Source organism: Ictalurus furcatus, chromosome 12 (assembly GCF_023375685.1).
Source record: "Ictalurus furcatus strain D&B chromosome 12, Billie_1.0, whole genome shotgun sequence".
NCBI classification, from domain to species: Eukaryota; Metazoa; Chordata; class Actinopteri; order Siluriformes; family Ictaluridae; genus Ictalurus; species Ictalurus furcatus.
In genome coordinates this window covers 15,275,507-15,302,015 of record NC_071266.1, presented here as the reverse complement: position 1 = coordinate 15,302,015, position 26,509 = coordinate 15,275,507, and the positions used below count along the sequence as shown (strand labels likewise).

The 26,509-nt window shown below is 39.9% G+C and overlaps 2 protein-coding genes across 3 annotated transcripts; both read left to right on the top strand.

The window, feature by feature from the left end:
- The first annotated feature begins 1,428 nt into the window (after positions 1-1,428).
- Positions 1,429-12,035, top strand: hcn3 (hyperpolarization activated cyclic nucleotide-gated potassium channel 3). Its single transcript, XM_053638122.1, has 7 exons — positions 1,429-1,892; positions 6,814-7,246; positions 7,546-7,707; positions 8,295-8,513; positions 8,883-9,029; positions 11,038-11,278; positions 11,473-12,035. Exons 1-7 carry the CDS (start codon positions 1,429-1,431, stop codon positions 11,721-11,723), a joined length of 1,917 nt encoding a protein of 638 aa, XP_053494097.1. The 3' UTR covers positions 11,724-12,035.
- Positions 12,036-14,517: 2,482 nt separating this feature from the next.
- ndufv1 (NADH:ubiquinone oxidoreductase core subunit V1) lies at positions 14,518-25,487 on the top strand. 2 transcript variants are annotated; one of them, XM_053637160.1, is made up of 11 exons: positions 14,518-14,603; positions 16,378-16,542; positions 18,308-18,390; positions 19,943-20,113; positions 20,284-20,467; positions 21,219-21,408; positions 22,980-23,192; positions 23,815-23,981; positions 24,541-24,622; positions 24,988-25,133; positions 25,249-25,487. In XM_053637160.1, the coding sequence occupies exons 2-11, from the start codon at positions 16,384-16,386 to the stop codon at positions 25,324-25,326; spliced, it is 1,473 nt and encodes a 490-aa protein (XP_053493135.1). In that variant the 5' UTR covers positions 14,518-14,603; positions 16,378-16,383; the 3' UTR covers positions 25,327-25,487. The 2 variants fall into 2 exon arrangements, with proteins under 2 accessions (XP_053493135.1, XP_053493136.1); XM_053637161.1 differs by having other exon boundaries at positions 14,596-14,616.
- The last annotated feature ends 1,022 nt before the right edge of the window (positions 25,488-26,509 follow it).

Below are 26,509 nucleotides of genomic sequence, written 5' to 3'. Positions count from 1 at the left end.
AAACACACATCATTAGTCAAGTTACAGAAGCATAATAAATATTACTAAGATATAGCATGCAGGAATATAAGGCTCACTCACACAGTACTCATCGCTTAGATTTCATATAACTCCAAGTTTCTGAAGTAAGAATTATATTTATACATTGAAATAGTTAATACACTGCATTTCTGGGAATGAAACACTGACCATTGTGGATGTGTTTCTGCTGAAATATTTGAGGCCCAGAAACAGCATTTTATACACAGACACATTTTTCCCCCACAGGGCAACAACACAGAAAACATCTCTGTCGACCTGGGATCAACAGTGTCATAAAACACCAGAATGAAATACAGTTACACCAGAAAAAGGACAAAGGAGCAGTGAGAAGAAGACTAAATATTTTGTTAGGTCTGGTTTTATCTTCAAGATGTTCCAACACGATACAGATGCTTTGGAACATGGTGACAAAGGTGGCACCAAATGCCATGGAGCCAGTATGGTACTTTCAGAAAGCAAAGTTAGCAAATGAAGTAAAAATAAATCAAACTAAAAATCTCAAATTAAGTTTTAAAAAACGTGCCAGATTTTTTTTTTTTTTTTTTACCTCAGAAATCAGCTGCATCTTGCAACAGTTCTAAACTGCACACATTTTGTACTTGTTAAGGATATTGCTATATTTTGTTTAAAAAAAATATTTTATATAATTTTAGTCATCAGCATTATATAGACCTAAATTTACTTATCACTTTTGTTTATAAATCCATTAAAAAAATATTGCAATAATGATTTTATCCTTTTCTCTTTTTTTAACTCATGGACAATACTTTTACTTTTTAATCAGGGTTATTTCGATAAAGATTCAATTCAGATGACATGCAATTATGCGTTAAACCAAATCTAAAGTATCTGCATATGTTTTTAAAGAATTTTTTGCATGAAAGGGTTAAATTGTGGATCAAATCAGAAACACCTTACACGTAGGTTTTTGAAAAATGACAAACTTTTGATAATGAATTACACAGTTAGTGAGCAAACACTTTATAAAAAGTGCAAAGAGATGCGCAATTTAATGTTCATAGTTTTCCTACACTGTGGCGCAAGCTGAGCATCACACACACAATGACTAGTTACACGAGTGTCAGCAGAGACAGAGAGCTATAAGTAATCACTGACAAGCAGATTACACTCCAACCTGTGGATTTACTCCTTCCTTTTGCGCATGACGCGGATGCACAAGATGGAGAGGTCAAGTAGCTTATTTCTGCACTAGAAGTCTCTTATTCTACAACACTAAAGAAATAACAACTTGATTTTGACCTATAGCATCAGTCATGATTAAGTAGTTTGTGTATTTCTTACATTAAATGTAACTGTTTAGCCTACATACCAAAAAAAACAAAAAAAACAACAAGAACAAAAACCAGGCGACATAAAACTGTTAGAATGGATCACTCTAGTGGACAAGCAGGCAGTGAGAACTGTCCTCCTCCGAATGGAGACTCCAGAGCTCGTGGCCGGTTCTCCTTCTCTGCCTGGCGTTCCAACTCTCTGTCCTCTGCAAACGGAGCTGGAGCTGGAGGGGATCTGAGCCGGAGGCTACGATGTCTCGTTCATAATTACCACGAGAGAGCTGCATCTACAGCCGACATTAACACCAAACCCACTGAGGTGACAGTGGGGGGCGACGGGCTGACCAGGACCGTCCCTGCTGCGTTAACTCCTAACATGGAGGAGTACGAGTCCAGTGACCAGTCCACTTACATCCACAAGCAGCTGAGCTCCATGTTACAACCTGGAGTCAACAAGCATTCCCTGCGCATGTTTGGCAGCACCCAAGGAGTTGCAGCTGAGCAGGAGAGAGTTCGCTCTTTTGGAGTTTGGATTATACATCCATACAGTGACTTTAGGTATGTACAGTGGTGCTTGAATGTTTGTGAACCCTTTAGAATTGTCTATATATCTGCAGAAATATGATCTAAAACATTATCAGATTTTCACACAAGTCCTAAACACAGGCAAAGAGAACGCAATTAAACTGTTCAACCGACAGGAGTTTCTTGTCACCCAGGTGTGCCCTGTTAGATTGATTGTCTAAGCAATAAATAGCTCTGAAAATTTACTCTTGGTTTTAACCTTCAGTTTCATCTGCGAAGACTACATTTGTTGTTAAAAAGGATAAGCCAACATGAAGATCAGAGAGCTGTCTATGGGAGAAAAGTAAGCCATTTTGAAGCTTAGAAAAGAGGGGAAATCAATCAGAACTAGTGCACAAACATTGGACAATACAACAATTTGGATTGTCCTGAAAAAGAAAGAAACCACTGGTGTACTGAGCAACAGACACTGAATGGGTTGACCAAGGAAAACAACAACAGCTGATGACAGAAAGATTGTGAAAGCTGTGAAGAAAAACCCAAAAACAACAGTCCGTGACATCACCAATAACTCGACACGGAAGCGGTGAAAGTATCACAATCCACTTTTTGAAGAAGACTCTGAGAGCAGAAATATCGAGGCCATACCACAAGATGAAAACCACTAAGAATCAGAAAACCAGTTTGGAATTTGCAAAGAAAAGCAGAGACAAGCCACAAAAATTCTGGAATCAAGATTGACCTCTACCAAAGTGATGAAAAGGCCAAAGTGTGGAGAAAGAAAGGATCTGCTTATGATCCAAAACATACAACCTCATCTGTGAAGTATGGTGGAGGTAGTGTCCTGGCTTGGGCTTGCATGGCTGCTTCTGGAACAGGCTCATTAATCTTTACTGATGATGCTACAGCTGAGGATTTCTCTGTCATGAAAAACAGAACCCTTATCTATCCAAGGAACCTTTGAGGCACACTTGAAACACTGATTTACAGTGCCCTCCACTAATATTGGCACCCTTGGTAAATATAAGCAAAGAAGGCTGTGAAAATTGTCTTTATTGTTTAACCTTTTAATCTTTTGTAAAAAAAAAAAGAAAAAAAAAGAAAGAAAAAAAAAGTAAATACTCTGCTCTCATGGATATCCCTTTGCCAAAATAACAGCTCTCACTCTTCTCCTATAATGAATGATGAGGTTGGAGAATACCTAGCAAGGGATCTGAGACCATTCCTCCATACAGAATCTCTCCAGATCCTTCAAATTTTGAGGTCCACACTGGTGGGCTCTCCTCTTCAGTTCACCCCACAGGTTTTCTATGGGTTTCAGTCAGGGGACTGGGGTGGTCATGGCAGTCAGTAAATTCTTTTTGTGGTCAGTAAACCATTTTTGTGTTGATTTTGATGATGTTTTGGATCATTGTCCTGCTGGAAGATCCAACCATGGCCCATTTTAAGCTTTCTGGCAGAGGCAGTCAGGTTTTCATTTAATATCTGTTGATATTTGATTGAGTCCATGATGCCATGTATCCTAACAAAATGTCTAGGTCCTCTGGCAGAAAAACAGCTCCAAAACATTAAAGAGCCACCACCATATTTAACCATGAGCATGAGGTACTTTTCCATATGGCTACCTCTAGGGTTGTCAAAAGTAACGGTACTTTGGTACCAAGTCGGTACTAAAAAGAAAAAAGTTGACTGTACCAGATTTTCATAAGTACTGATAGTGATTCATAACATTTCTAGTTGACTGGAATTTCTTAATTATTGCCCTGATGGTGGAAATGGACATTTTCAATGCTTGTGCTATTTTCTTATAGCCACATTCCATTTTGTGAAGCTCAACAACCTTTTGCCGCACATCACAGATATATTCCTTGGTATATTCTTACTATATATTCTTACCCATTGTTATGACTGACTAAGGGAATTTGGCCTATGTGTTACCTCATATTTATACCCCTGTGAAACAGGAAGTCATGGTTGAACAATTTCCTGTTCCTAGTCTCCCAGGTGTACTAAAAAAATTAAAATATCAATGGGAATATACTTCAAATATATCGTTCTCATAAGAATTCATAGGGGTGCCAATAATTGTTGCACACCTATATTTAATAAAGATTTTTTTTTGGATAAACCTGTGTTGTGTTTGCAATTGTTTTTGAAAAATAAAGACATTTTTTCACAGCTTTCTTCGCTCATATTTACCAAGGGTGCCAATATTAGTGGAGGGCACTGTATGCCATTTTGATTGCAGTTATGTACTGAAGGATAGTGAAAGAATATGTAATGTTTTGGTCAATTTATATGGGACAGATGTATTGATCTGTGTTTATATTTGTATATTGATTATAAACAAAAAATCATAACAGAAAGTAAAAAAAATCAGTAAATAAAATTGTTAAAAAACTGTTGAGAACAAGAATTTTGCAGAACTACAGAAACACTCTTCTGTAGTCACCTTTCTATCCTGAGGTTACAGTCGATGGGCAGGAATGAGTCAGTGAGTGTTGGGTTTGTCAGGTTGATGTCCTGTGGTATTAGTGTGCAGGATATATAAGTACAGATAAATGGATAAAGGGATTGGAGCCTGAGAGAGAAGTGCACTGGGCTAACTCTCCACTAATACAGTAGCAAGTATTTAATTCAGGGATTAGTACGAGAAATGTTTGGATCCGCCCCTCTACCCTTTGCGATGATTCCCCTTGAGGATTTCTGTTTGGAGCAATCGCACAATGAAACCCTGAGGCACGCCTTCAACCAAGTGAGAGTAATTGACAATTAGCAAATTCAGCCTAATGTTGGGCTATCCCACCCTTATTTTTCAATTATTAAGCACAGGTTATATTGAGTGACACATGACACTCAAACCAAGGAAGCAATGACACAGTTGTTGGTTCCGAAGTGCTGTAGGGAACTCCTGTTCCAATGGGCTCATCATAAACCCATGGTTGGGGATTTGGGGTGGGATAAGACACTAAACCATCTCATGGCACATTTCTATTGGCCAGGCATTCATGATGTTAGCAGATGGTGTGTGGCATGTTGCGAATGTCAGCTGGTGAATCTGCCGGCCACCCCAAAAGCTCCATTACACCCCCTTCCATTGATCAAAAACATTTGTATTGGCCATTAGAATGGAGTACATGAGGACATCACTTTGTACTAATTTTAGTGGACCATGCAACGTGATACCAGGAAGCAGTGGCTCTTCGCAGCATCTCAGCACACAGTGTTGTGGAGGTTATCTCCCAAGTTAGGATCCCAAAAGAGATCCTGACTAACCAGGGCACTTCTTTCATGTCACACACTCTTTGCAAACTGTATGAATTATTGGGGACAATGACTTATTTAAATTTGATGTATACCCAATGTCATGCATTGATGAAGTGCTCGACTGCTGTCGCTCGACATTGGATTTCACCAAGGGGTATTGCCAGATGCCATTGAGGCAATATCCCAAGAAAAAAACTGCCTTTGCCACTCTGTTTGGGTTAAACCAATTTGTCATGGGTGGAGTCTCCATGTCTGAGTTGGGTGGTGGGGTTATCTGGCAGTTGGGACGGTGATTGAAGGTGATTGAAATACATCAGACTGGGAAGGGTTACAAAGCTATTTCAAAGGCTCTGGGACTCCAAAGAACCACAGTGAGAGCCATTATCTCCAAATGGAAAAACTCAGCACAGTAGTGAACCTTCCCAGAAGTGGCTGAGCTTACAAAATTCCTCCAAGAGCACAGCAACGACTCATCCAGCAAGTCACAAAAGAGCCAAGGACAACATCAAAGGACCTACAGGCCTCTCTTGCTTCAATAAAGTTCACTTGCATCAACTGTTCATTGCTCCACTATCAGAAAGACACTGGGCAAAAATGTCATCCATTTAAGAGTGGTGAGGTGAAAACCACTGCTAACCCAGAAGAACATTAAGGCATGTGTGAATTTTGCCAAAACACACCTTGATGATCCTCAAACCTTTTGGGAGAATGTTCAAATTCACATTTCTTTTTTCCTATCTTTTTTCCAGTAGCGACCACAGGTCAAAATAGCAACAGACAACACCATGGGTTATAGCAGCTGCAGCAGCAATTCCACCCTGCTGCCCATTTGTTCATCTAGACATTTCCTCTTACAGTCAGAGAATTCCATCACTGTCCGAGGTCAAAACATACACATCATGAGTGAAAATACAAATCACTTTTGAATCCCTTTGCCTAAAGTTATGGCTCTGATTTCCTGTGATTGCTTAGTCAACAATTGTAGTGCATCTGTGGCTCACCGAGTCTGGGTGCTTGGCCCCCGAAAATGCTGCTTGAAGCTATAATGATTTATTTAATTTGGACTACAATTGCAGTCCATATGCCCCTAGGTGTGAATGAGTGTGTGAATATGTGTGTGCATGGTACCCTGCAATGGAGTGGCGTCCCATCCAGGGTGTACTCGTGCCTCATTTCCAGTGTTCCTATTATAAACTCTGGATCCAGTGCAATCCTGATCAGGATAAAGAGGCTATGGGATAAAAATGTCAAAATCCAAAGGGAGTATCATACAAAATAATTTTTTTAATAACAGAAATTAGACATTCGTGTCAGGTTAGAAATAAAAGAAATATCTTTATAATGTCGTCTGTGCACTTTCACATTTTAAATGGATTGTACTCACACTTTTCTAATGACATATTCCAATGAGGTGTCTCTTGTTATATTTGGTTTGGTTTTATATAAACCATGTTTAATCCACAAATATTTAGATTTTTAAAGTGGCACTGTCCTAATATGATTGTGAATGACAAGACAAAAAAGTTCAAAACAGTTCAAGAAAAAGTCTTTGTGAAGATGTGTATAAAGATAAAGGTTTCCAGTGATAATATCTGTATGATACCAGTGTGAAATAGAGCTGGTTTTTATTTTTTATTTAAATTATGCCTATTTTCAAATTACGCATGTTCTCTTTTCTCACATTAAGGTTCTACTGGGACTTGGTAATGCTCTTTCTGATGATGAGCAATCTGGTCATCCTGCCATGGTGCATCACTTTCTTTGAGGATCAGAACACACTGCCATGGATCATGTTCAACATGGCCTCAGATACTCTATTCCTGATTGACCTGATCCTAAACTTCCGCACAGGAATCCCGGAGGACGATAACTCCCATATCATCCTAGACCCACAGGTGATCCGACGCCGATACCTACAGAGCTGGTTCCTTGTGGATTTTATCTCTTCTATCCCAGTGGATTATTTTTTCATAGCTGTGGACCTGGAGGCTCGGCTTGAGTCAGCGGAAGTGTACCGCACTGCTAGAGCATTAAGAATTGTCCGTTTCACTAAGATCCTCAGTCTGCTTAGATTACTTCGTCTGTCCAGACTTATCCGCTACATTCACCAGTGGGAAGAGGTAAGCACAGAGAAAGTTTTGTCTATACAGGAGGTGTACTAAAAGGAAGAAAGGGCCAAAGTGTAAAGAACAATTAATTCAGCAAGGTTAGCAAGAACATGGTCCTGAATACAGGGAGACAAGTGTATTATGTAGTCAACAGAAAAATATTATAGTTACAGCTGATCATACAGCACGGGTTGGAATCAAACCTGAATATCAAGTTGAAAATCTATTTTAGGATGTAAATGATGCCTTTTAATACTATTCAGGGGAAACTACAAACATTATTTAACCCTCATTTGATCCCATTCTTTTAGATCTTTCACATGACATATGACCTGGCAAGTGCCGTGATTCGAATAGTCAATTTGATTGGGATGATGCTTCTACTTTGTCACTGGGATGGCTGTCTTCAGTTCATGGTGCCCATGCTTCAGGATTTCCCCCAGGACTGCTGGGTCTCCAAAATCAACATGGTGGTGAGGGAATTAAATGACTTTTACCCCATTTTCTCCGAATTTGTTCACAAATTCCCACTCACTAGCTAGCTTTCCCCATCACATCATAGCTACCAACCATGGGAAGGGTAAGGGCTTGGATTTGCTTCCTCCGAGACAATTGAAGCCAAACGTCGTGTTTGTAAAGCTGCTCATGTTACGTCACAAGGCAGCTCAGCACACATGGTGGAAAGTGTGAACTTCCTTTCTTCGCACTGAAGTTCCGTTCAACACAATTTGCACTGCTTGACACTATTGTATACAGTTGTGGATAAGTAATGACTCATAGTCTCACTATCTGTTGTCCCCCAGAATAGGATGAGTTCCCTTTTGAGTCCGGTTCCTCTCCCGGTTTTTTCCGGTAATTTAATTCTTTGTACTTGAATCTTGAATAATTTTCTGTTGTGCCACTTGGGAGCCTCATGTGTTTGCAGTATTGGTGAGGTTCTTTATTATAAACAAAGTGTGTGTCGGTAACTATCTAATCCAGTTTATTTAGTATTTTAGCAATCACCATTTTCACTTTTGTAAAACCTTTTTTCGTTGTCGTTATTACTTTCTCTTGTCAGAATGCCACTTGGGAGGAGCAGTACTCATATGCTCTCTTCATGGCCATGAGCCATATGCTGTGTATTGGATATGGCGCCCAAGCTCCTGAGAGAATGACTGACGTCTGGCTCACCATGATGAGCATGATTGTAGGTGCCACTTGTTACGCCATGTTCCTGGGCCATGCTGCCAACCTGGTGCAGTCACTGGATGCTTCTCATCGCCAGTATCAGGAAAAGGTACTGGTGCATATTTCTCTCTTTAGCTGGGTACTTACTTGATTAACGTGAAAAATTGTGAGTAACTAACAAAATGTTATATCATCCATTGTGCATTTTCCAAAGTAGATGCTGTTTTATATTATTCCTGCTTATAATCAGAGTGTTAAATTGCAACTAACCTTAATGCCATGCCAAACTGATTAATAGACCTCAATTTGCTTGAAAACGAGCCCCTGTGAAGCATGCCTTCTTGGTTAAACACACTAGTCCTTTAAACTCACATTGATGAACTCATATTGAAGGCATTATTTTATTACCTATATCATCTGTTAAGTTTCCTTGCTTTTATTATTTTCATGTTTTCTTGTAAACTGTTGTCTTTCACAGTATAAGCAAGTGGAGCAATACATGTCCTTCCATAAGTTGCCTGCTGAATTGCGACAAAGAATTCATGACTATTATGAGCACCGTTTCCAGGGGAAGATGTTTGATGAGGACAGCATTCTGGGAGAACTCAGTGACCCGCTTAAAGAGGTCAATATGTCTAAATTATATTACACAAAAGGCTATTTTGTTGGCTGTAGCGATCCAGTATAAGACATAACACAAGCATTACTGATGTAGCCAGAAATCTTACAAAAATTAAAAAACGGTCTGTGACAGTTTTCAGGTGTTGATAGATCCTGTCTGAGGATTCACACTTCAACACTTATATAATTTGACACAAGGTATATTCAATCATTCACCTTCAGTAAATTCTTTATCTTGGTCAGGGTCGCAGTGGATGTGAAGCCTGTCCTCGAGTCCATTACAGAGAACCATACACACTCACATTCACATCTAGGGCAAGTCAGAGTAGCTGCTGGAATGATTTTGGAGCTTACATTTACATTTATGGCAGGCGCACGGTGGCTTAGTGGTTAACATGTTCACCTCACACCTCCAGGGTCGGGGGTTCACACCGTGGCCCTGTGTGTGCGGAGTTTGCTTGTTCTCCCCGGGCTACGGGGGTTTCCTCCAGGTACTCTGGTTTCCTCCCCCAGTCCAAAGACATGCATGGTAGGCTGATTGGCATGTCTAAAGTGTCCGTAGTGTATGAATGGGTGTGTGAATGTGTATGTGATTGGCACCCTGTACCCTGCCTTGTGCCCGATGCTACCTGGGATAGACTCCAGGTTTCCCCGTGACCCTGAAAAGGATAAAGCTGTATAGAAGATGGATGGATGGATTTACATTTATGGCATTTAACAGATGCCGTTATCAGAAGAGCTTTGTAGTATCTACCCTCATCCTCATGCTAGTTCAACAGGTCAAGGACTAAAGGTCCAATCTGGTTAAAAACCCACTTGGGAAGATTAGTACAATATGAAAAGAAAACACAAGACAGGGATTTAAAAAAATAATACATAAACAGTGCTGACTAAAGTGCTTTAGTGGAGAGGTAGGTTTTTAGTCTTCGTTTGAATGAGTTGTTCGGACAGCCAAGGGAAGTTAATTCTTCCACCTGGGTGCAGGACAGAAAAGATTTGAGGCGTTTCTTGTACCCTGAGAGATGGTGGAATCAATCGAGCACTGCTAAAGGCTCAGAGGGAGCGTGGTGCAGAGCAGGGTGTGATAAGTGCCTTCAGGTGGGTGGGCTGCTACAGGAAGCCGGCAGAAGGAGTGTAGCAATGGGATGGTCTGGGAGAACTCAGAGAGGTTGAAAACAGGTTGTGCACCTGGATTTTGGATCAGTTTCAGGGGACAGATGGTGTAAGGTAGAAGGATAGTTGCACTCAAATGAGATAAATATGTCCTCAGGTGCGTGAAACAAACAAACAAACAAAAAACCTTCAAAGTCCAAGGCGGAAGCTGTCAGCACATTGAATGAAATCACACCACAGAGGTCTATCAAAAATATATATTTATTATTTTAAACTTGCATAGTGAAAAAAGTGCAAACAGTTCAAGCAGACCAGTGAGCAGACGTTTCAGCCCAAAGCTTTCTTCAGTGCTCACCTAACAAACAAACGTTCACTCATTTTCTAAACACATAACTAAAGATTGAGACCAGCTTAATCAAGAGGAACTACTAAAGTTAGTAGTTCCAGAAAATATAGTATAGAAATACACCACAAAATTACAAAAAAGTACTCAGATGGTGCAAAGAGGCAGATCTGCCATGAGCGAGTTACAGAACTCAAGTTGCAAATTGACAAGGGACTGAACAAGCACATGAGTGGTGTCTGTGCATAGAAATGGCTGGATGCTCCTGAAACTGTATAACCGAGTCAGTTTAGTGATGTGAATCGTTGTAAATCAAGAATGATGGCTGGTTGTCCAGGCCTACCCCAAGTTGAAATCAAAATTTTATATTGCCATATCTCAGAAAAATGGTGCTGTGAGGCGTCAATGCTGTCAATGCAAAATTTTGTGCTTGTAACACTGTATTTATTTTTATGCCTTAAATTATAAAGAAAGAAACACAACTTGCTGTACACATTTTCTTTACATTACTTAATACTGACCTGATTCCAATTTACACGCTCTGTTTTCATAATAGGAAATAGTGAGCTTCAATTGCCGTGAACTAGTAGCAAACATGCCACTGTTTGGCAATGGCGATCCACACTTTGTCACAGTGCTCCTGACTAAGTTGCGGTTCGAGGTCTTCTTGCCAGGTGATATCATTATTCGCGAAGGCACACTGGGCCGTAAAATGTACTTCATCCAGCATGGTTGTGTCACTGTTCTCACTCGTAACAAGAAAGACAAGAAGCTTAGCGATGGCTGCTACTTTGGGGGTGAGTACTGATTTCACTTGTTTAGGTTATGATCCTAGTGTTCTTTGTAGCACCTCCAAAGTTTTCTTTCCTTATCATATAAGCAACCTTTGTTTTGCTTAAATATTTTTGCCATCTTCCCATCACAGATGCTAATTATTTGAAATGATCATTGATAGTAAACAGCTTGTTGAAGGGTCCATTCCTTTTCTCAGAGATTTGTTTGCTGACCAGTGGGCGTCGTACTGCCAGCGTAAAAGCCGAGACCTACTGCAGACTCTATTCTCTCAGTGTGGACAGCTTTAACGAGGTGTTGGAAGAGCACCCCATCATGAGGAGGGCCTTTGAGAGTGTCGCCATAGACCACCTTGACCACGTAGAGAACAACACTGCGTATAACGCTGAGCCTTCAGGAGCAGAAACAAAGGACCAGACGACAGAGAAAAAAGACAGTGATGTCTTATAACATCTTGTTAATTATTCTTTTTTTTGTCATCCATCATGTTGAGTGTCATCACCATCGTTTGAACCAAAATGGACTTCCAGGGATCAGCTGCCTGAAGGACTTTACTGGCCTGAGTGGTTTAGCTGATTAGGACAACCCTGGTATCAAGATGCAGACATTATGTGCATACAGTAGTCAGATAGCACGTGCATTTATTGCTGCCATTTAAACTGATGCACATAGGCTGTTTTGGATGCAATTAATAATTCAGTTTCACTTTACCCAAACATTATGCAAACAAACGCTCACATATAGTAGTGTAAGCCAAGCACACAACAGTATTAGCCTCCCAAAGTTACAGGCAGGTGAACATTTGAAGGAGTAGGTTGATCAAACTGAATAGACTGAATACAATCAGGCTGGATCACTATTTTAAAGGTACCTGCAATGAAATTGGCACCAGTATGTCTCTAACACGTTCTAGGAATACTATAGGTGCAAACAAATGATTAATTCCTCTTTATAATGTCTCTGTCCTAGAGAGCTCATTGATAAGTATTACACAAGGTGAGTCATCTGCTTAGCGTGATTAAACCTGTCTTACCTTACCTCACAAGTGGACACATGGACTTGTCAGGGTCAGGCATGTCTAAATGGACTGGAATAGAGGATAAAACACATGGCTGACAAAGGCACTACGTGTTCTATTGATGGCAAAAATAACTGCGGGCAGTAAGGTCGATTGTGTTTAAATAGTCTCAAATGATCTACTTTGGGTTGATTTTCTAATATGACCAATGGTATGAAATCATTGATGGGATATTAGAATTTTATTAGTCTTCTACACAAAAATGCAGCAAAAAGAGCAAAAATGCTTCAGTGCCAAAAGGCCTGCTCGCTTGCCAGGTTTTCGACGAATCCCCTATCTGAAATTCCCTGTGAAGCAGTATAGTCATGCAGGTTCTAGAAGATACACCTTCCTTACTGAAAGTCAAGATGTATATTTTGTTTATCCTGAATGAAGCAATGTGGCATCCATTGTACCATGCGCACTGTGAAAAGACACAAGGGCAATTCCATGCAAATGTCAAGCTTACCATGGAAAAATAAAGTTGTGAGCACAGGAACAAAAAATGTTCACACATGGCTTTCACTCCTGTTTCACTGAATTGAACTTTTCTAGTCAAATGATGAAGAAAATTGCGTTGTTTATACATCAGGTATATGGAGTACTGGTTCAGACATGTCACATCCATAATGCAGGTTTTTTCTTAATGATGTATTCCCCAAAACATTTTCAAATCTATACTTTATGTGTTCATTCTCTTTCAAGTCTCGTTCATGTTACATTCTGCGGCGGTCTTTAAAGGTTTGCAGAAAATGTGTCGTCTCATACAAACATTTGTCCATTTGACATCACAACCTTAACTGATACATTGCTGTATATTTGAACCACGTAAATCAATACATGAGTTTTACGACATTGTGTGGTAATTCTGCATTCGACTAGAGACCTCCAACCAGGAAAACGGCATGAATTCATACTCTAAAGGTACGCTCACACATACAGCGACTTTATCGCTGCATGTCACCAGTCGCTGTACTATGAAGTCGCCAGTAGAAGTCGTTCCTACTACTGGTTGCCATAGTAACTTTCATCAGTGGGTGGCACAAGTAACATTGTACTTTTGACAACAAACCATCATATCCTACGAGATGAAGGAGAAGCAGTGTATGGGTCCTTGAAACAATTCAGGACTCTCAGGCAGCATGGAGGATCACGGATCATGTGCGCTCTGCTGTCTTCAATCCCATTGGTAGTCGCTGCACCAAGTCACTCCAAATTTGCATGAAGTTAAACTTTTCTCAACTTTGTCGTGTCGCTGGACACACCCACATCTACTCACCAATGGTCCATCGCTCATGTCACTGGAAGTTGCCAGCTTTTATGGAAAATGGACGGTTTCCGGTCGCTGTATGTATCTTGAAACTTGGGGTGGTCTTCTCAGAGTTTTATTTACATTTACATTTATTCATTTAGCAGTCGCTTTATTCAAAGTGACTTATAAATGAGGAAATACAAGCTAAGCAATATGTCAAGTGGAGAACAATACAAGTAGTGCTACTATGATCTTTAATTGAGTTCTAGAGAAGCAAAGTGTGCAGAGTAGAGGTCTAAGAGCCAGAGTACGTTATTTATTTATTTATTTTTATGTGGGGGTTGGCATTTTAGGGGTTAGTTCAGTGTTCATGGAAGAGGTGGGTCTTTAGCTGTTTTTTGAAGATAGTGACAGATTCTGCAGTTCAGACTGAGGTTGGAAGTTCATTCCACCACTGAGGGACAGTTAGTGTGACGGTTCAGGAAAGGGACCTTGAGCCACGCTGAGTAGGTACTACTAAGCGTTGGTCGTTAACCGATCACAGATTGTGTGAGGGAAGGTAAACCTCAAGGAGAGTGTTGAGGTAGGGGGGTGCTGTTCCACACAAGGTCTTATAGGTGAGCAGTTCCTCCGAGTTCAGCAAGTGACGTCAAATCAAGATGACTGCTCACAGTATGAACAGTAAATAAAGCAGCATTTATACTGTATCTACTGTACAAGCCTTGGCTTTAATCGACATACATAAATATTCACTTTAAAAAATATCTTTTAATGCTGGCTATACAGCTCAATGTTTGAGTAGGAACATATACATCACTCATCACAGTTAGACTGCTGCTAACAAAAGACGAACATGGACACGTACAATTTTTTCCCCACATGATAGGTTCCAGGAGGTGGCGTTATGCACTCACTTGCTTTCCACAGCAGCAGCAGCAGCAGCAACAGAAGGAGAAGAAGAAGTACTTCCGGGTGCACGCGGTAATTTTTACTCAGCCAAGATCCTGGGACATACACAAAGGTAAATAGTTGCTGTGAGTTCTGTAATTCATTTGAACGAATGTTGAAATTGCTATTATGTGACACTGGTGTCCTGTCATGTTAACAGTGAGTGTGTAACTAGCTAGACAGCTAAAAGCAGCGCCTGTTATTGTAGTGATTGTGGAGGTCACCGCGAGAAGTGTCCCTAGTGTCGGGCTGAGTTACAAATCACACCCTAGTGGATATGTGTAGAGCACTACGTAGGGTGCGGAAGCGTTTATGTCGTACCCTGTGTAATGAACTTGTTTAGGGAGTGAGGTGGATTTTGGATTCAGCCTCAGTTGGCTTGTTGTGTAATGTTAGGTCATAAATTGGGTTTAAAAATTATAAAACGTATAGTTTACAGTCTGTCAGCTGAGTCAGATTATTGGTGTAGAATTTGGACAGGCTGTTATTATTATTATTATTATTATTATTATTATTATTATTATTATTATTTCTGCATGTACAAGGGATATAAATTTAGCAAGAATTCAGGATGGTGTTGGTTATAAGTGATAAATCAGTGGTGCAATAACATTAGACATGAACACATAGACATTGCATTTTGCAGCAATGCAATAATAGCTACACTACTTGCACTACTGTCATCCACAGTGTCCAGCTTTAATGTGTAGCATATACACTATGTGGCCATGGAAATTATGTGGTTCATTGTCTAGAATGTCTTTGTACGCTGTAGCATTATAATTTCCTTTCACTGGAACCAAGATTCCCGAACCTGTTTCAGCATGACACAAGGTGTATAAAACGAGCTCCATGAAGACATGGTGTGTTAAGGTTGGAAGAAGGTGGAAGACCTCGAGTGTCCTGCACAGAGTCCTGACCTTAATCCCACTCAACAACTTTGGGATGAACCGGAACTGGAGCCTCCTCCACATCCCAACATCAGTACCTGACCTCAACCTCACTAATGCGCTTGTAGCTGAATGAACACAAATCCCCACAGCCACGCTCCAAAATCTAGTGGAAAGCCTTCCTTGAAGAATGGCGCTTATTATAACAGCAAAGGGGGAATAAATCTGGAATGGCTGCGATGGTCAGGTGTCCACAAACTTTTGGCCATATAGTTGAACTACAGCTCGTCCAGCGAAGCCGGTCTGAAGTTAATGTTATTTCTTGTTAAAATGTCCAGTAATCATCATTTGATCAATACAGCAATGTGGATTTGAAACCACCTAAACGTTAGCTTCCTTTTAATACACTGAAGTACATTTGCATTTTATTTTTTATATTGTTTATTTGTATGCTTTTAAAGAAGGATCTTGAAATATAGACTTTTGACTTAACGGCAATTTTTAATACAATGCTTTTATATGTTAAAAAAAATCTAAATCTGATAGAATTATGAATTTACTTTCTGTCCAGCTTGGTATATGTTAGGAATTTGCCTCTTGTCTTTCCTGTCACTTTAAGGAATACTGTTAATATTGTGTTTTAACAAGTATTTCTGTGACACTTTGATGCCAGAGTTTGATGTTGCATGACTGACTTTGAGCTTTAGAATCCCGGATTAATTGTAGGACTTTAGGTTTAGTCCAAGAAGCTGAAATGTTCAAAACTTGTTCGCAACCATTTCCACTGTTTAGCTAAACAATGCCTGACTTTCTGACATTCAAATGGCATGGGATGCATTGCTTGGTGTCAGCTTGTTATTAGGGATTAATGATGAAATGTACTTCAAGTATGCATGTAGTTTCTAACAGACATTAGATATCAGACAGCCCGTGTTACATGTCATATGTTTCCACCAGGAAAGGATGCTGGCTTGTCTTGGCTGTCCTGGACTGAGTCGCACACTCAGCTCAGGGGTCTTGTATTTTCCCAAAGCTTTTGTGACTCGCGCTCCTACTATCTCCACTTCAATCAGCAGAGGAAACCTGGTGGCATTAGTGCGCTACAGTAGCACCACCCAGCAGGTATTCTTTCTCCTATAAAGCTCTTTGTGTTTAGATAATTTCAATCATTTCAAATTCATGAATTCTATAAATATGTACACTGCCACAGCACATACAGTGCTGCAGAAAAAAGTATTTGCCCTCATCCTGATTTCTTCTGTTTTTGTGTACATCTCATACTAAATTTTTTCAGACATGTAAAACAAAATCGAAGATAAATCAAAGGCAACCTGAGTAAACACAAAATACAGTTTTTAAAGATGATGTCATTAATTGAAGCAAAAAATGTTATCCAATACCAACTGGGCCTGTGTGAAAATGTATTTGCCCCTGTAGTTACTAATTCCCCAAATCTATGAAACTGCATTCATAATGGGTTTCAGCTGGACTAGACACAACCAGACCTGATTACTGCAAACTTTGTTCAAGCAAATCTACACTTAAATAGAACTTTTTCAACAGCATGAAGTTGGTTAAAAGGTCTTACCCAGTAACACACTATGCCAAAGTTGAAAGAAATTCCAGAAATTATGAGGAAGGTAATTGAAGCTATTTCAAAGGCTCTGGGACTCCAAAGGACCTCAGTGAGAGCCATTATCTCCAAATGGAAAAATTTTGCTTCAGTAGTGAACCTTCCCAGAAGTGGCCAACCTTCCAAAATTCCTCTAAGAGCACAGCAACGACTCATCCAGGAAGTCACAAAAGAGCCAAGGACAACATCAAAGGAACTACAGGCCTCTCTTACATCAATAAAGATCACTGTTCAAGATTCCACTATCAGAAAGACACTGGGCAAAAATGGCATCCATGGTGAGGTGTGACCAAGAGTGGTGAGGTGAAAACCACTGCTAACCCAGAAGAACATTAAGGCTCGTCTGAATTTTACTGAAACACACCTTGATGATCCTGAAACCTTTTGGGAGAATGTTCTGTGGACTGATAAGTCGAAAGTGGAACTGTTTGGAAGACAGCGGTCCCGTTACATCTGTCATAAACCAAACACATAATTCAATAAAAAGAACATCATACCTACGGTCAAGCATGGTGGAGGAAGTGTGATGGTGTGGGGATGCTTTGCTGCTTCAGGGCCTGGGCAACTTGCAATAATTGAGGGTAACATGAATTCTGCTCTCTATCAGAAAATCCTAAAGGAGAATCTCCGGTCTTCAATCCGTAAGTTGAAACTCAAGCACAACTTGATTATGCAGCAAGACAATGATCCAAAGTATAGGAGTAAGTCCACCTCTGAATGCCTCAAAAAAAGCTAAATTAAAGTTTTGGAGTGGCCTAGTCAAAGTCCTGATTTGAACCAATTGAGATGCTGTGGCAGGACTTTAAACAGGCAGTTCATGCTCGAAAACCCTCCAAGGTGGCTGAACTAAAGCAGTTCTGCAAAGAAGAGTGGGCCAAAATTCCACCACAGTGCTGTAAAAAACTGATCTCCAGTTATCTGAAGCGTTTGCTTGCAGTTATTGCTGCTAAAGGTGCAACCAGATTTTAAGTTTAAGGGAGCAATTAGATTTTCACATTGGTGATAGGTGTTGGATAACTTTTTTTTTGCTACAAAAAAATAAAAACTGTTTACTCAGGTTGCCTTTATTTCATGTTGTATTTCGTTTTAAAATCTAAAACTATTTAGTATGAGATATACACAAAAACTAGAAGAAATCAGGACTTTTTCCCACAGCACTGTAGCAGAATCGAGGAGCTATATAATAGACACATGAACGGAGAGGGTGAGTTTGAAAGCACCAGTACTCACATTTTGGTTTGGCATGTCTCTCAGGAAAAAGTCAAGAAAACAAAGTTTGGACCATTGGCTGATCAGGACAGAATTTTCACCAACCTTTATGGGCGACATGACTGGAGGTACTGTGGACTTTCCGCATTTATTTTTGGAGAATTTCTTCTTCTGTATTTATAGTACATGTACAAAATAAGGTTCTTAGTTCTAAGTATAACCGTATAGTTGACAAACCGGAGTATTTAGAATTTGTGAGAAATTAATTGTCACAATACAGTGCCCTCCACTAATATTGGCACCCTTGGTAAATATAAGCAAAGATGGCTGTGAAAAATTGTCTTTATTGTTGAATCTTTTGATCTTTTTTTTTTTTTTTAATTCACAAAAATACTCTGCTCTCATGGATATCAAACAATTGCAAAGACAACACAGGTTTACCAAAAAAAACCCCTTTGTTAAATATATGTGTGCAACAATTATTGGCACCCTTTTAGTCAATACTCTGTGCTACCTCCCTTTCCGAAGATAACAGCTCTGAGTCTTCTCCTATAATGCCTGATGAGGTTGGAGAATACATGGCGAGGGATGTGAGACCATTCCTCCATACAGAATCTCTCCAGATCCTTCACATTTCGAGGTCCATGCTGGTGAACTCTCCTCTTCAGTTCACCCCACAGGTTTTCTATGGATTTCATGGCAGGACCTTGATTTTGTGGTCAGTAAACCATTTTTGTGTTGATTTTGATGATGTTTTGGATCATTGTCCTGCTGGAAGATCCAACCTCGGCCAATTTTAAGGTTTCTGGCAGAGACAATCAGGTTTTCATTTAATTTCTGTTGATATTTGATAGAGTCCATGATGCCATGTATCCTAACAAAAGTCCAGGTCCTCTTGCAGAAAAACACCCCCAAAACATTAAAGAGCCACCACCATATTTAACCGTGGGCATGAGGTACTTTTCCATATGGCTACCTCTCTGTGTGCAACAAAACCACCTCTGGTGTTTATTGCCAAAAAGCTCTATTTTGGTTTCATCATAGAACTCGATCCCATTTGAAGTTCCAGTAGTGTCTAGAAAACTGAAGATGCTTGAATTTGTTTTTGGATGAGAGTAGAGGCTTTTTTCTTGAAACCCTTTCCAAACAACTTGTGGTGATGTAGTTGACTTCAAATTGTAGTTTTGGAGACTTTCTGACCCCAAGAACTTCTGCAATTCTCCAACTGTGATCTTTGGAGATTTTTTGGCCACTCAAACCATCCTCTTCAGTGTATTGAGACAATGTAGACATCTGTCCTTTTCCAGGTTGATTTATAACATTTCCAGTTAACTGGAACTTCTTAATTATTGCCCTGATGGTGGAAATGGACATTTTCAATGCGTGTGCTATTTTCTTATAGCCACTTCCCATTTTGTGAAGCTCAACAACCTTTTGCTGCACATCACAACTATATTCCTTGGTCTTACCAAGGGAATATACTAAGGGACTAAGGGAATTTGGCGTGTGTTACCTCGTATTAATACCCTTCTGAAACAGCCAATAATTGTTGCACACCTATATTTAACAGTTTACATTTTTTTTGATAAACCTGTGTTGTTTGCAATTGTTTGATATCCATGAGGACATTGAACTTCTCGATGAATCTGAAAGTTGAAAATATTTTCTATCCAATTATAGGCTGAAAGGTGCATTAAGTCGTGGTGACTGGTACAAGACCAAAGAGATCTTGGAGAAGGGAGTGGACTGGATCCTCAATGAGATCAAAGTATCTGGTCTGCGTGGTAGAGGAGGAGCTGGCTTTCCAACAGGGATGAAGTGGGGCTTCATGAACAAGCCCAGCGACGGCCGGTTAGCTACATTTTATTTAATTGAAGCACTGAATGATTCAGGCTGTTTTTCCGTATGGCTTTTGCATCACTGTATGAGCTTTCCTACTGGTATCAGTCTGCCTCGTCACTCCACGGATGTCTTGGTCAGAGCTCGCTGGTCTTGATTCTCTTATTCTCTTCTCTCGTCAGGCCTAAGTACCTGGTGGTGAACGCTGATGAGGGAGAACCCGGCACCTGCAAAGACAGAGAGATCATGCGCCACGACCCACACAAGCTGGTGGAGGGGTGCCTGGTTGCAGGTAGGGCCATGGGAGCGCGTGCTGCTTACATCTATATCCGTGGAGAGTTTTACAACGAGTCGTCCAATCTTCAGGTGAGATTGTTACGAGTAAAATAGAAGTGTTTAAAATATAGTAAGATTTCTTGTTCTATATTTTAGTCTTCTAACTTTCTGTTACTTGATTTGTTAATCATTATCAGTAATGTTGTTATTATTAATAATAATAATAATAATAATAATAACATCATTATTACTATTATTACAGAGGGATGGGTAGGCAGACACTTGACTGACTTTGTTTGTTAAATAATTGGTTGCTATTATTATAAGTAAGTGATACCCTAGCAGGTGGGAGGGATTAATTGAGAAGATGAAAGACGTGTGTAGGAGAGCTGCTGATTTTATTGTGCTTGACTCCATGCTTTCTGCCCAGCATTATCTTCAGAATGATCCTCAGGAAAAGCACCCTCAGCTTAAACACACACATACACACACGCATGCTCAGCAGGACGCTGTCAGATAGCTCAGTGCCCAAGCATCTTCTTTCTGGCTTTTCAGCACTCACACAGCAAGACACACAGAGCATAAATCTGCTCATTTATAAGACTCCTCCCTTCACTCACAACCCGCACATGATCACGCCCTCACTGCCACAAGGTATATAAATAGTTTGTCATGGTCACAATTCTGTACATTTCAATTTCTGATCCAGGCCCTATATTTAAAACTCTCATTTTTCAAACCTCCGTTGTTGGTTTTGAAGAGTGTTCATGGTGTTTGGAGATTGTAGTTTGAAATATTAAAGAGAATGTTTTTTTTTTTCTGTTTGTCCCTTTCTCCCCAGGTTGCCATTAACGAGGCGTATGGGGCGGGGCTTATCGGGAAGAACGCCTGCGGCTCTGGCTACGACTTTGATGTGTTCGTGATGCGCGGTGCCGGGGCTTATATCTGCGGAGAGGAGACTGCTCTGATCGAGTCCATTGAGGGTAAACAGGGGAAGCCCCGTCTGAAACCCCCTTTTCCTGCTGACGTGGGTAAGAATGAATTCTGATATGGTATGATATTTAATTCGCTCTCTCTTTTATAACAGTAGCCTAGAAGTTAGTAGCATTACTTACTCTGTGATTCTGCGGAGTGTCTATCGCGTGACAAACCAAAACCAACAGACAAATTAATGAGGTTAAAAAAACACCTACTCAAGTACAGTTCAAGTTCACTATCACACAGAGTATTTAGTTTTTGCTGTGAATACTGGAGACTTCGGTTTCCTCCGGGTACTCCAGTTTCCTCCCCCAGTCCAAAGACATGCATGGTAGGCTGATTGGCATGTCTAAATTGTCCGTAGTGTATGAATGGGTGTGTGAGTGTGTATGTGATTGTAAAGTGCGATGGATTGGCACCCTGTCCAGGGTGTACCCTGCCTTGTGCCCGATGCTCCCTGGGATAGGCTCCAGGTTCCCCCGCGACCCTGAAGAAGGAATAAGCGGTAGAAGATGGATGGATGGATGGATGGATGGACTGGAGACTTCAGTTTGAATAAAACGCTACGTTTCCAGTAGGACTTGGTGATAAATTGACATCATGATAAATGATTACATGATACACTTTTCTGAGATATCGTTGGTGTTAGGCTTGCCGAGATAGTCTGTGTTACCTGTGTTACACGGTGTTGAGCTGTACACTGATTACATCACTTGCCCACCGTGGCACCGTCCCCACTGGCGTTTTGCTTTTATAGCAATAAAAAAAATCACTTAGTTCAGTTAGAGAACGGATGCTACAATTAAAAACTGAACGCAAGAGTCACAGCACAGATCAGAAGGAGTCAGATTTCATTTATCACGTGACGAGAGTGAGGCGAGCTGACTGACAGGATGATGGCGGAAGATTTGGTTTCAAAGCGAAATGTAAAAGCGCCTATTTGGTAATATTTTGGATTTAAACCCAATGTTAATTTGTTAAGAAAAGTTCTATGTTTGATATAAGCAAGTTTATATTCATTTCTTATTTATTTGGTTCCACAGTGTTTGCTGGTTTTCAATATTTTATTTAAACTTTATTTGTAAAATATATTTGTTGTTTTATATTACAGTACGGTGTATGCCATGCTTATTCGTTTTGTTAATAGCCATCTTATTTGTTTAATATAAGCGAATTTGTCATTGTACTGTTTTGTTGTTGTGTTTTTCATTAAGAATAGTAACGAACCCACCATTCAAGCAGTCGCCGCCCCTGAATTGCCGCTGATTCGAAAGTGAAATGTACCCGTGCATATTCATAAGCGATTTAAAAGCAATGGGGGAAAAGAGGGAAAAGCAACAACGACCTGTACTACATCCAGAACACAACCATAGATCATGCTTACATGTGTACATCAGCACCAGGCTGATGGATCAAGTTAAGCACTGCTTCCACACGCAGGTTTTTAGGGCAGTAGTGTAGCTAGCAGGTGGGAGCAGCACACAGGTGAGCAAGGCAAATACAAAGCCAACAGGAAGTGACTCTGCATCTGCATATGGATGGAGGATGGAAGAATAACATTAAAAGCGAAGGCGTTTCAATGTGTAGTGTGGAAAGTTGATATTTGTTAACGGTCTTCTTGCAGGGGTGTTTGGTTGTCCAACAACAGTTGCGAATGTTGAAACGGTGTCTGTAGCCCCCACAATCTGCCGGCGTGGAGGCTCATGGTTTGCCAGTTTTGGCAGAGAGAGGAACTCCGGCACGAAGCTCTTCAACATCTCCGGTCATGTGAATAACCCCTGCACCGTGGAGGAGGAGATGTCTATTCCGTTGAAAGAGCTGATCGAGAGGCATGCAGGTATGCTACACCTTTTGTACTCCTTATTAAGTATGACACACTCCTAACAGACACCTTGTAATGTATGCTGCACTGGGGTTAGTGTTCCACATGTCCTCCACGGGTCTCTGTGGGTTTCCTCTGGGTTCTCTGGTTTCCTCCAACCTCCAAAAAACATGCAGGTAGGTGGATTGGCTATGCTAAATTACCCATAGGTAATGCTGTGGATGGTCTGGAATCCCATCCAGGGTGTATTCCCCCTCATGCCTGGTATTCCTGGGATAAGCTCTGAATCCACAGTGACTCTGAGCTGTGAAATTATATATATATATAATTTCTTGAATCTTCCATTGGTAGATGCTTATTAAATGGCAATTCTCTTTAACATCACAAAGTTTGTAAACATTTGAAATCATGTTCTCAGGGGCTTTACCGTAACTAAAGTCTTGTTGAGGACAAGACCACACCTGATCTGTTACATCTTGTGGTTGCTCAGTGACTCCATTTTTCCAATGCCTTATCTAGATAGCAACGTTAGTCATCTCGATAAAACGTTTGTGTGTCTGGCTTTGGCATTGCTGAAAAGGTACAGTTGAGTCAGCACTCTGTGGATTTGGATTTGTAACCTTAACCTCTGCTACAGGTGGCATCCGTGGAGGCTGGGATAACCTCTTGTGTGTGATCCCCGGTGGGTCGTCCACACCGCTCATTCCTAAACACGTGTGCGAAGATGTTCCGATGGACTTTGACGGCCTCATACAGGCTCAGACTGGCCTGGGTACTGCAGCACTGATTGTCATGGACAAATCGGTGGGTGGTTATTGTTGAAAAAAAGTTCAGTGTAATGTGACATCAGAATGACTGACTGCAGTATTCAGCAGATTGTAGACTTAAAAATTTGATTTGTATGCTTTATTATCCTGGCTATTGATTCTGATTAACTTTAAGGGAGAGCAAAAGCAGCAATGCTACTTTTTTTGTAGGATAAAGAAGAGATAACAGAACCTATATGCACAATTACATGACAACAGTAATATTAATAGTGATTACAGTATTTTAAATGGATGTATTCCTTTTTTTTTCTTGACTACTAGCTGCTATGATGAGAAACTGAATAAACCAATCAGGATTGTGTGTTTTAATAACATATACAGTATATATCTGAAAGTTACTAGCCAGATAGCTACAAGGTTACAAATGGAGGTTTACTTCATTAAGAGGAAGTGGGGGGAAGTAGATCAGAAACAAAAATAGTCTCTTAACAAACTGTGTTTGAAGAGAGCAGTGTGGAAGCTTGTGTTTTTCAGAATGCTGAAACAAAGTCATATCGTCATAAAGGGTACAAAAATTGAACCTTGTTTTAATACAGACGGATGTCATCAGAGCTATTGCACGGCTGATTGAATTCTACAAGCATGAAAGCTGTGGCCAGTGCACACCCTGCAGGGAAGGTAAGGAACTGCACATAAGTGTTGGTTTCTTGGGGAATGTGACACTACGTAATGAATAAAACATGACTGGGCATGCTGTTATAGGAAAATAATCAACACCAGGAAAGTGTGATACAGCCCAAAGTGGATTATTTTCCTATAACAGCTCATCCCTAGATGTTTTATTCCCTTTATATGACAGCGATTTGCCAAATTCAGTTTGCAACGTATTAGTGTCCGACATGTCATGTTTTTTTTTTTTTTTTTTTTTTTTTTTTTAACTATTTGTAGTTACATTTAATGTTGTGGAACATCCATAAGACAATTTTTTTCAGTCTTTGGACCTTATTTAAATATTAATATACTGTAATTATACATTTTCTCAGGAGTGGATTGGATGAATAAGATGATGTGGCGCTTCGTTAAGGGAGACGCACGTGCAGCGGAGATCGATATGATCTGGGAGCTCAGCAAACAGATTGAGGGTCACACCATTTGTGCTCTGGGTGATGGAGCTGCATGGCCCGTACAGGTACGTTACGGAGCATAATGTTTTAACACCTAAACATAAACAATACTACTTATACTGAATGTACTTTACTTTTAAATACGTTATTAATTGTTTTTACAAAATGATTTGTGTCCAGGGTTTGATCCGTCACTTCCGTCCCATTATGGAGAGCAGGATCTCAGAGTTCGAGCAGAAACAGCAAGCCCGGGCTTAATCTCAGCATCTCGTCGTTCCCCTTTTACCCTAAAATACATCATTATTTAAGAATAAAAGTGTGCTCTCACTTATATCTGGACTGTCATCACCATCCAACTTGTGAAACCTTTGCATCCAGTCTAAGAATGACTAATAAAGTTCTGTGCATTATTAGATTGAGCTGTTGTGCATGGAAAAGTGTCATAACTGTTTAAATATAAAGCTCTTATTTACTGTGGTGCATTATCTGTGTGTAGAGTTGAAGTGAGTAGTGGATGTCACATTAAGTTACATTAATACACTCCAGCCTTCCTCAGTTACAACACATAGGCAATGTTGATCTTTTTAAAATAAAGAATTCATGTTCCGTATAATCTAAAACTATTTTCCTTTCTAAATAGAAATGAGAGTAGAATGGAGCCAGTTTCCAGTCAGTCGCTATGCAGTGAAAACAATCGTACTACCAGCACTCCTTCCTAAAGTCTGACACAAAGTTCCTGGCATGTTCATCTTCCTTTGCTTTTTAAAAAAATCTTTAAACGTATTGTTTAATCTAGCTTTAAGAAAAAAAAAATACATAAATAAAATTTTAATGGAAACGCCATAACTTAATTTCCATGTTCTTTTCCTCTAACAGTTTAAATTTAAAACTTTGAAAGCATTTAAAATATTAAAACGTTATTCTGTTAACAATAGAACCCAAACTCATGGAATTAAATAAATAGATAAATTTAAAAAAAGGAAGACATGTTTATGTACAATATATAGCTAAAGGTACAGTAATGCTTGAAAGTTTGTAAATTTTCTATATTTCTGCATAAATATGAACTAAAACAACATCAGATTTTCACACAAGCCCTAAAAGATGATCAAGACAACACAGTTAAACAAATAAGACAAAAATGTTATACTCTGTCATTTATTTATTGAGAAAAATGATCCAATATTACATATCTGTGAGTGGTAAAAGTATGTGAAGCTCTAGGATTGACAGTTAATTTGAAGATGAAATTAGAGTCAGGTGTTTTCAATCAATGAGATGACAATCAGGTGTGAGTGAGCGCCTTGATTTACAACCCCAATTCCAAAAAAGTTGGGACAGCGAAGGCCCCGTACAGTTGAAGAAATGTGTAATAGATGAATGGGGGAAAATTCTGCTTGCTAAACTTAACAAACTGGTGTCTTCAGTGTCCAAAATCTTA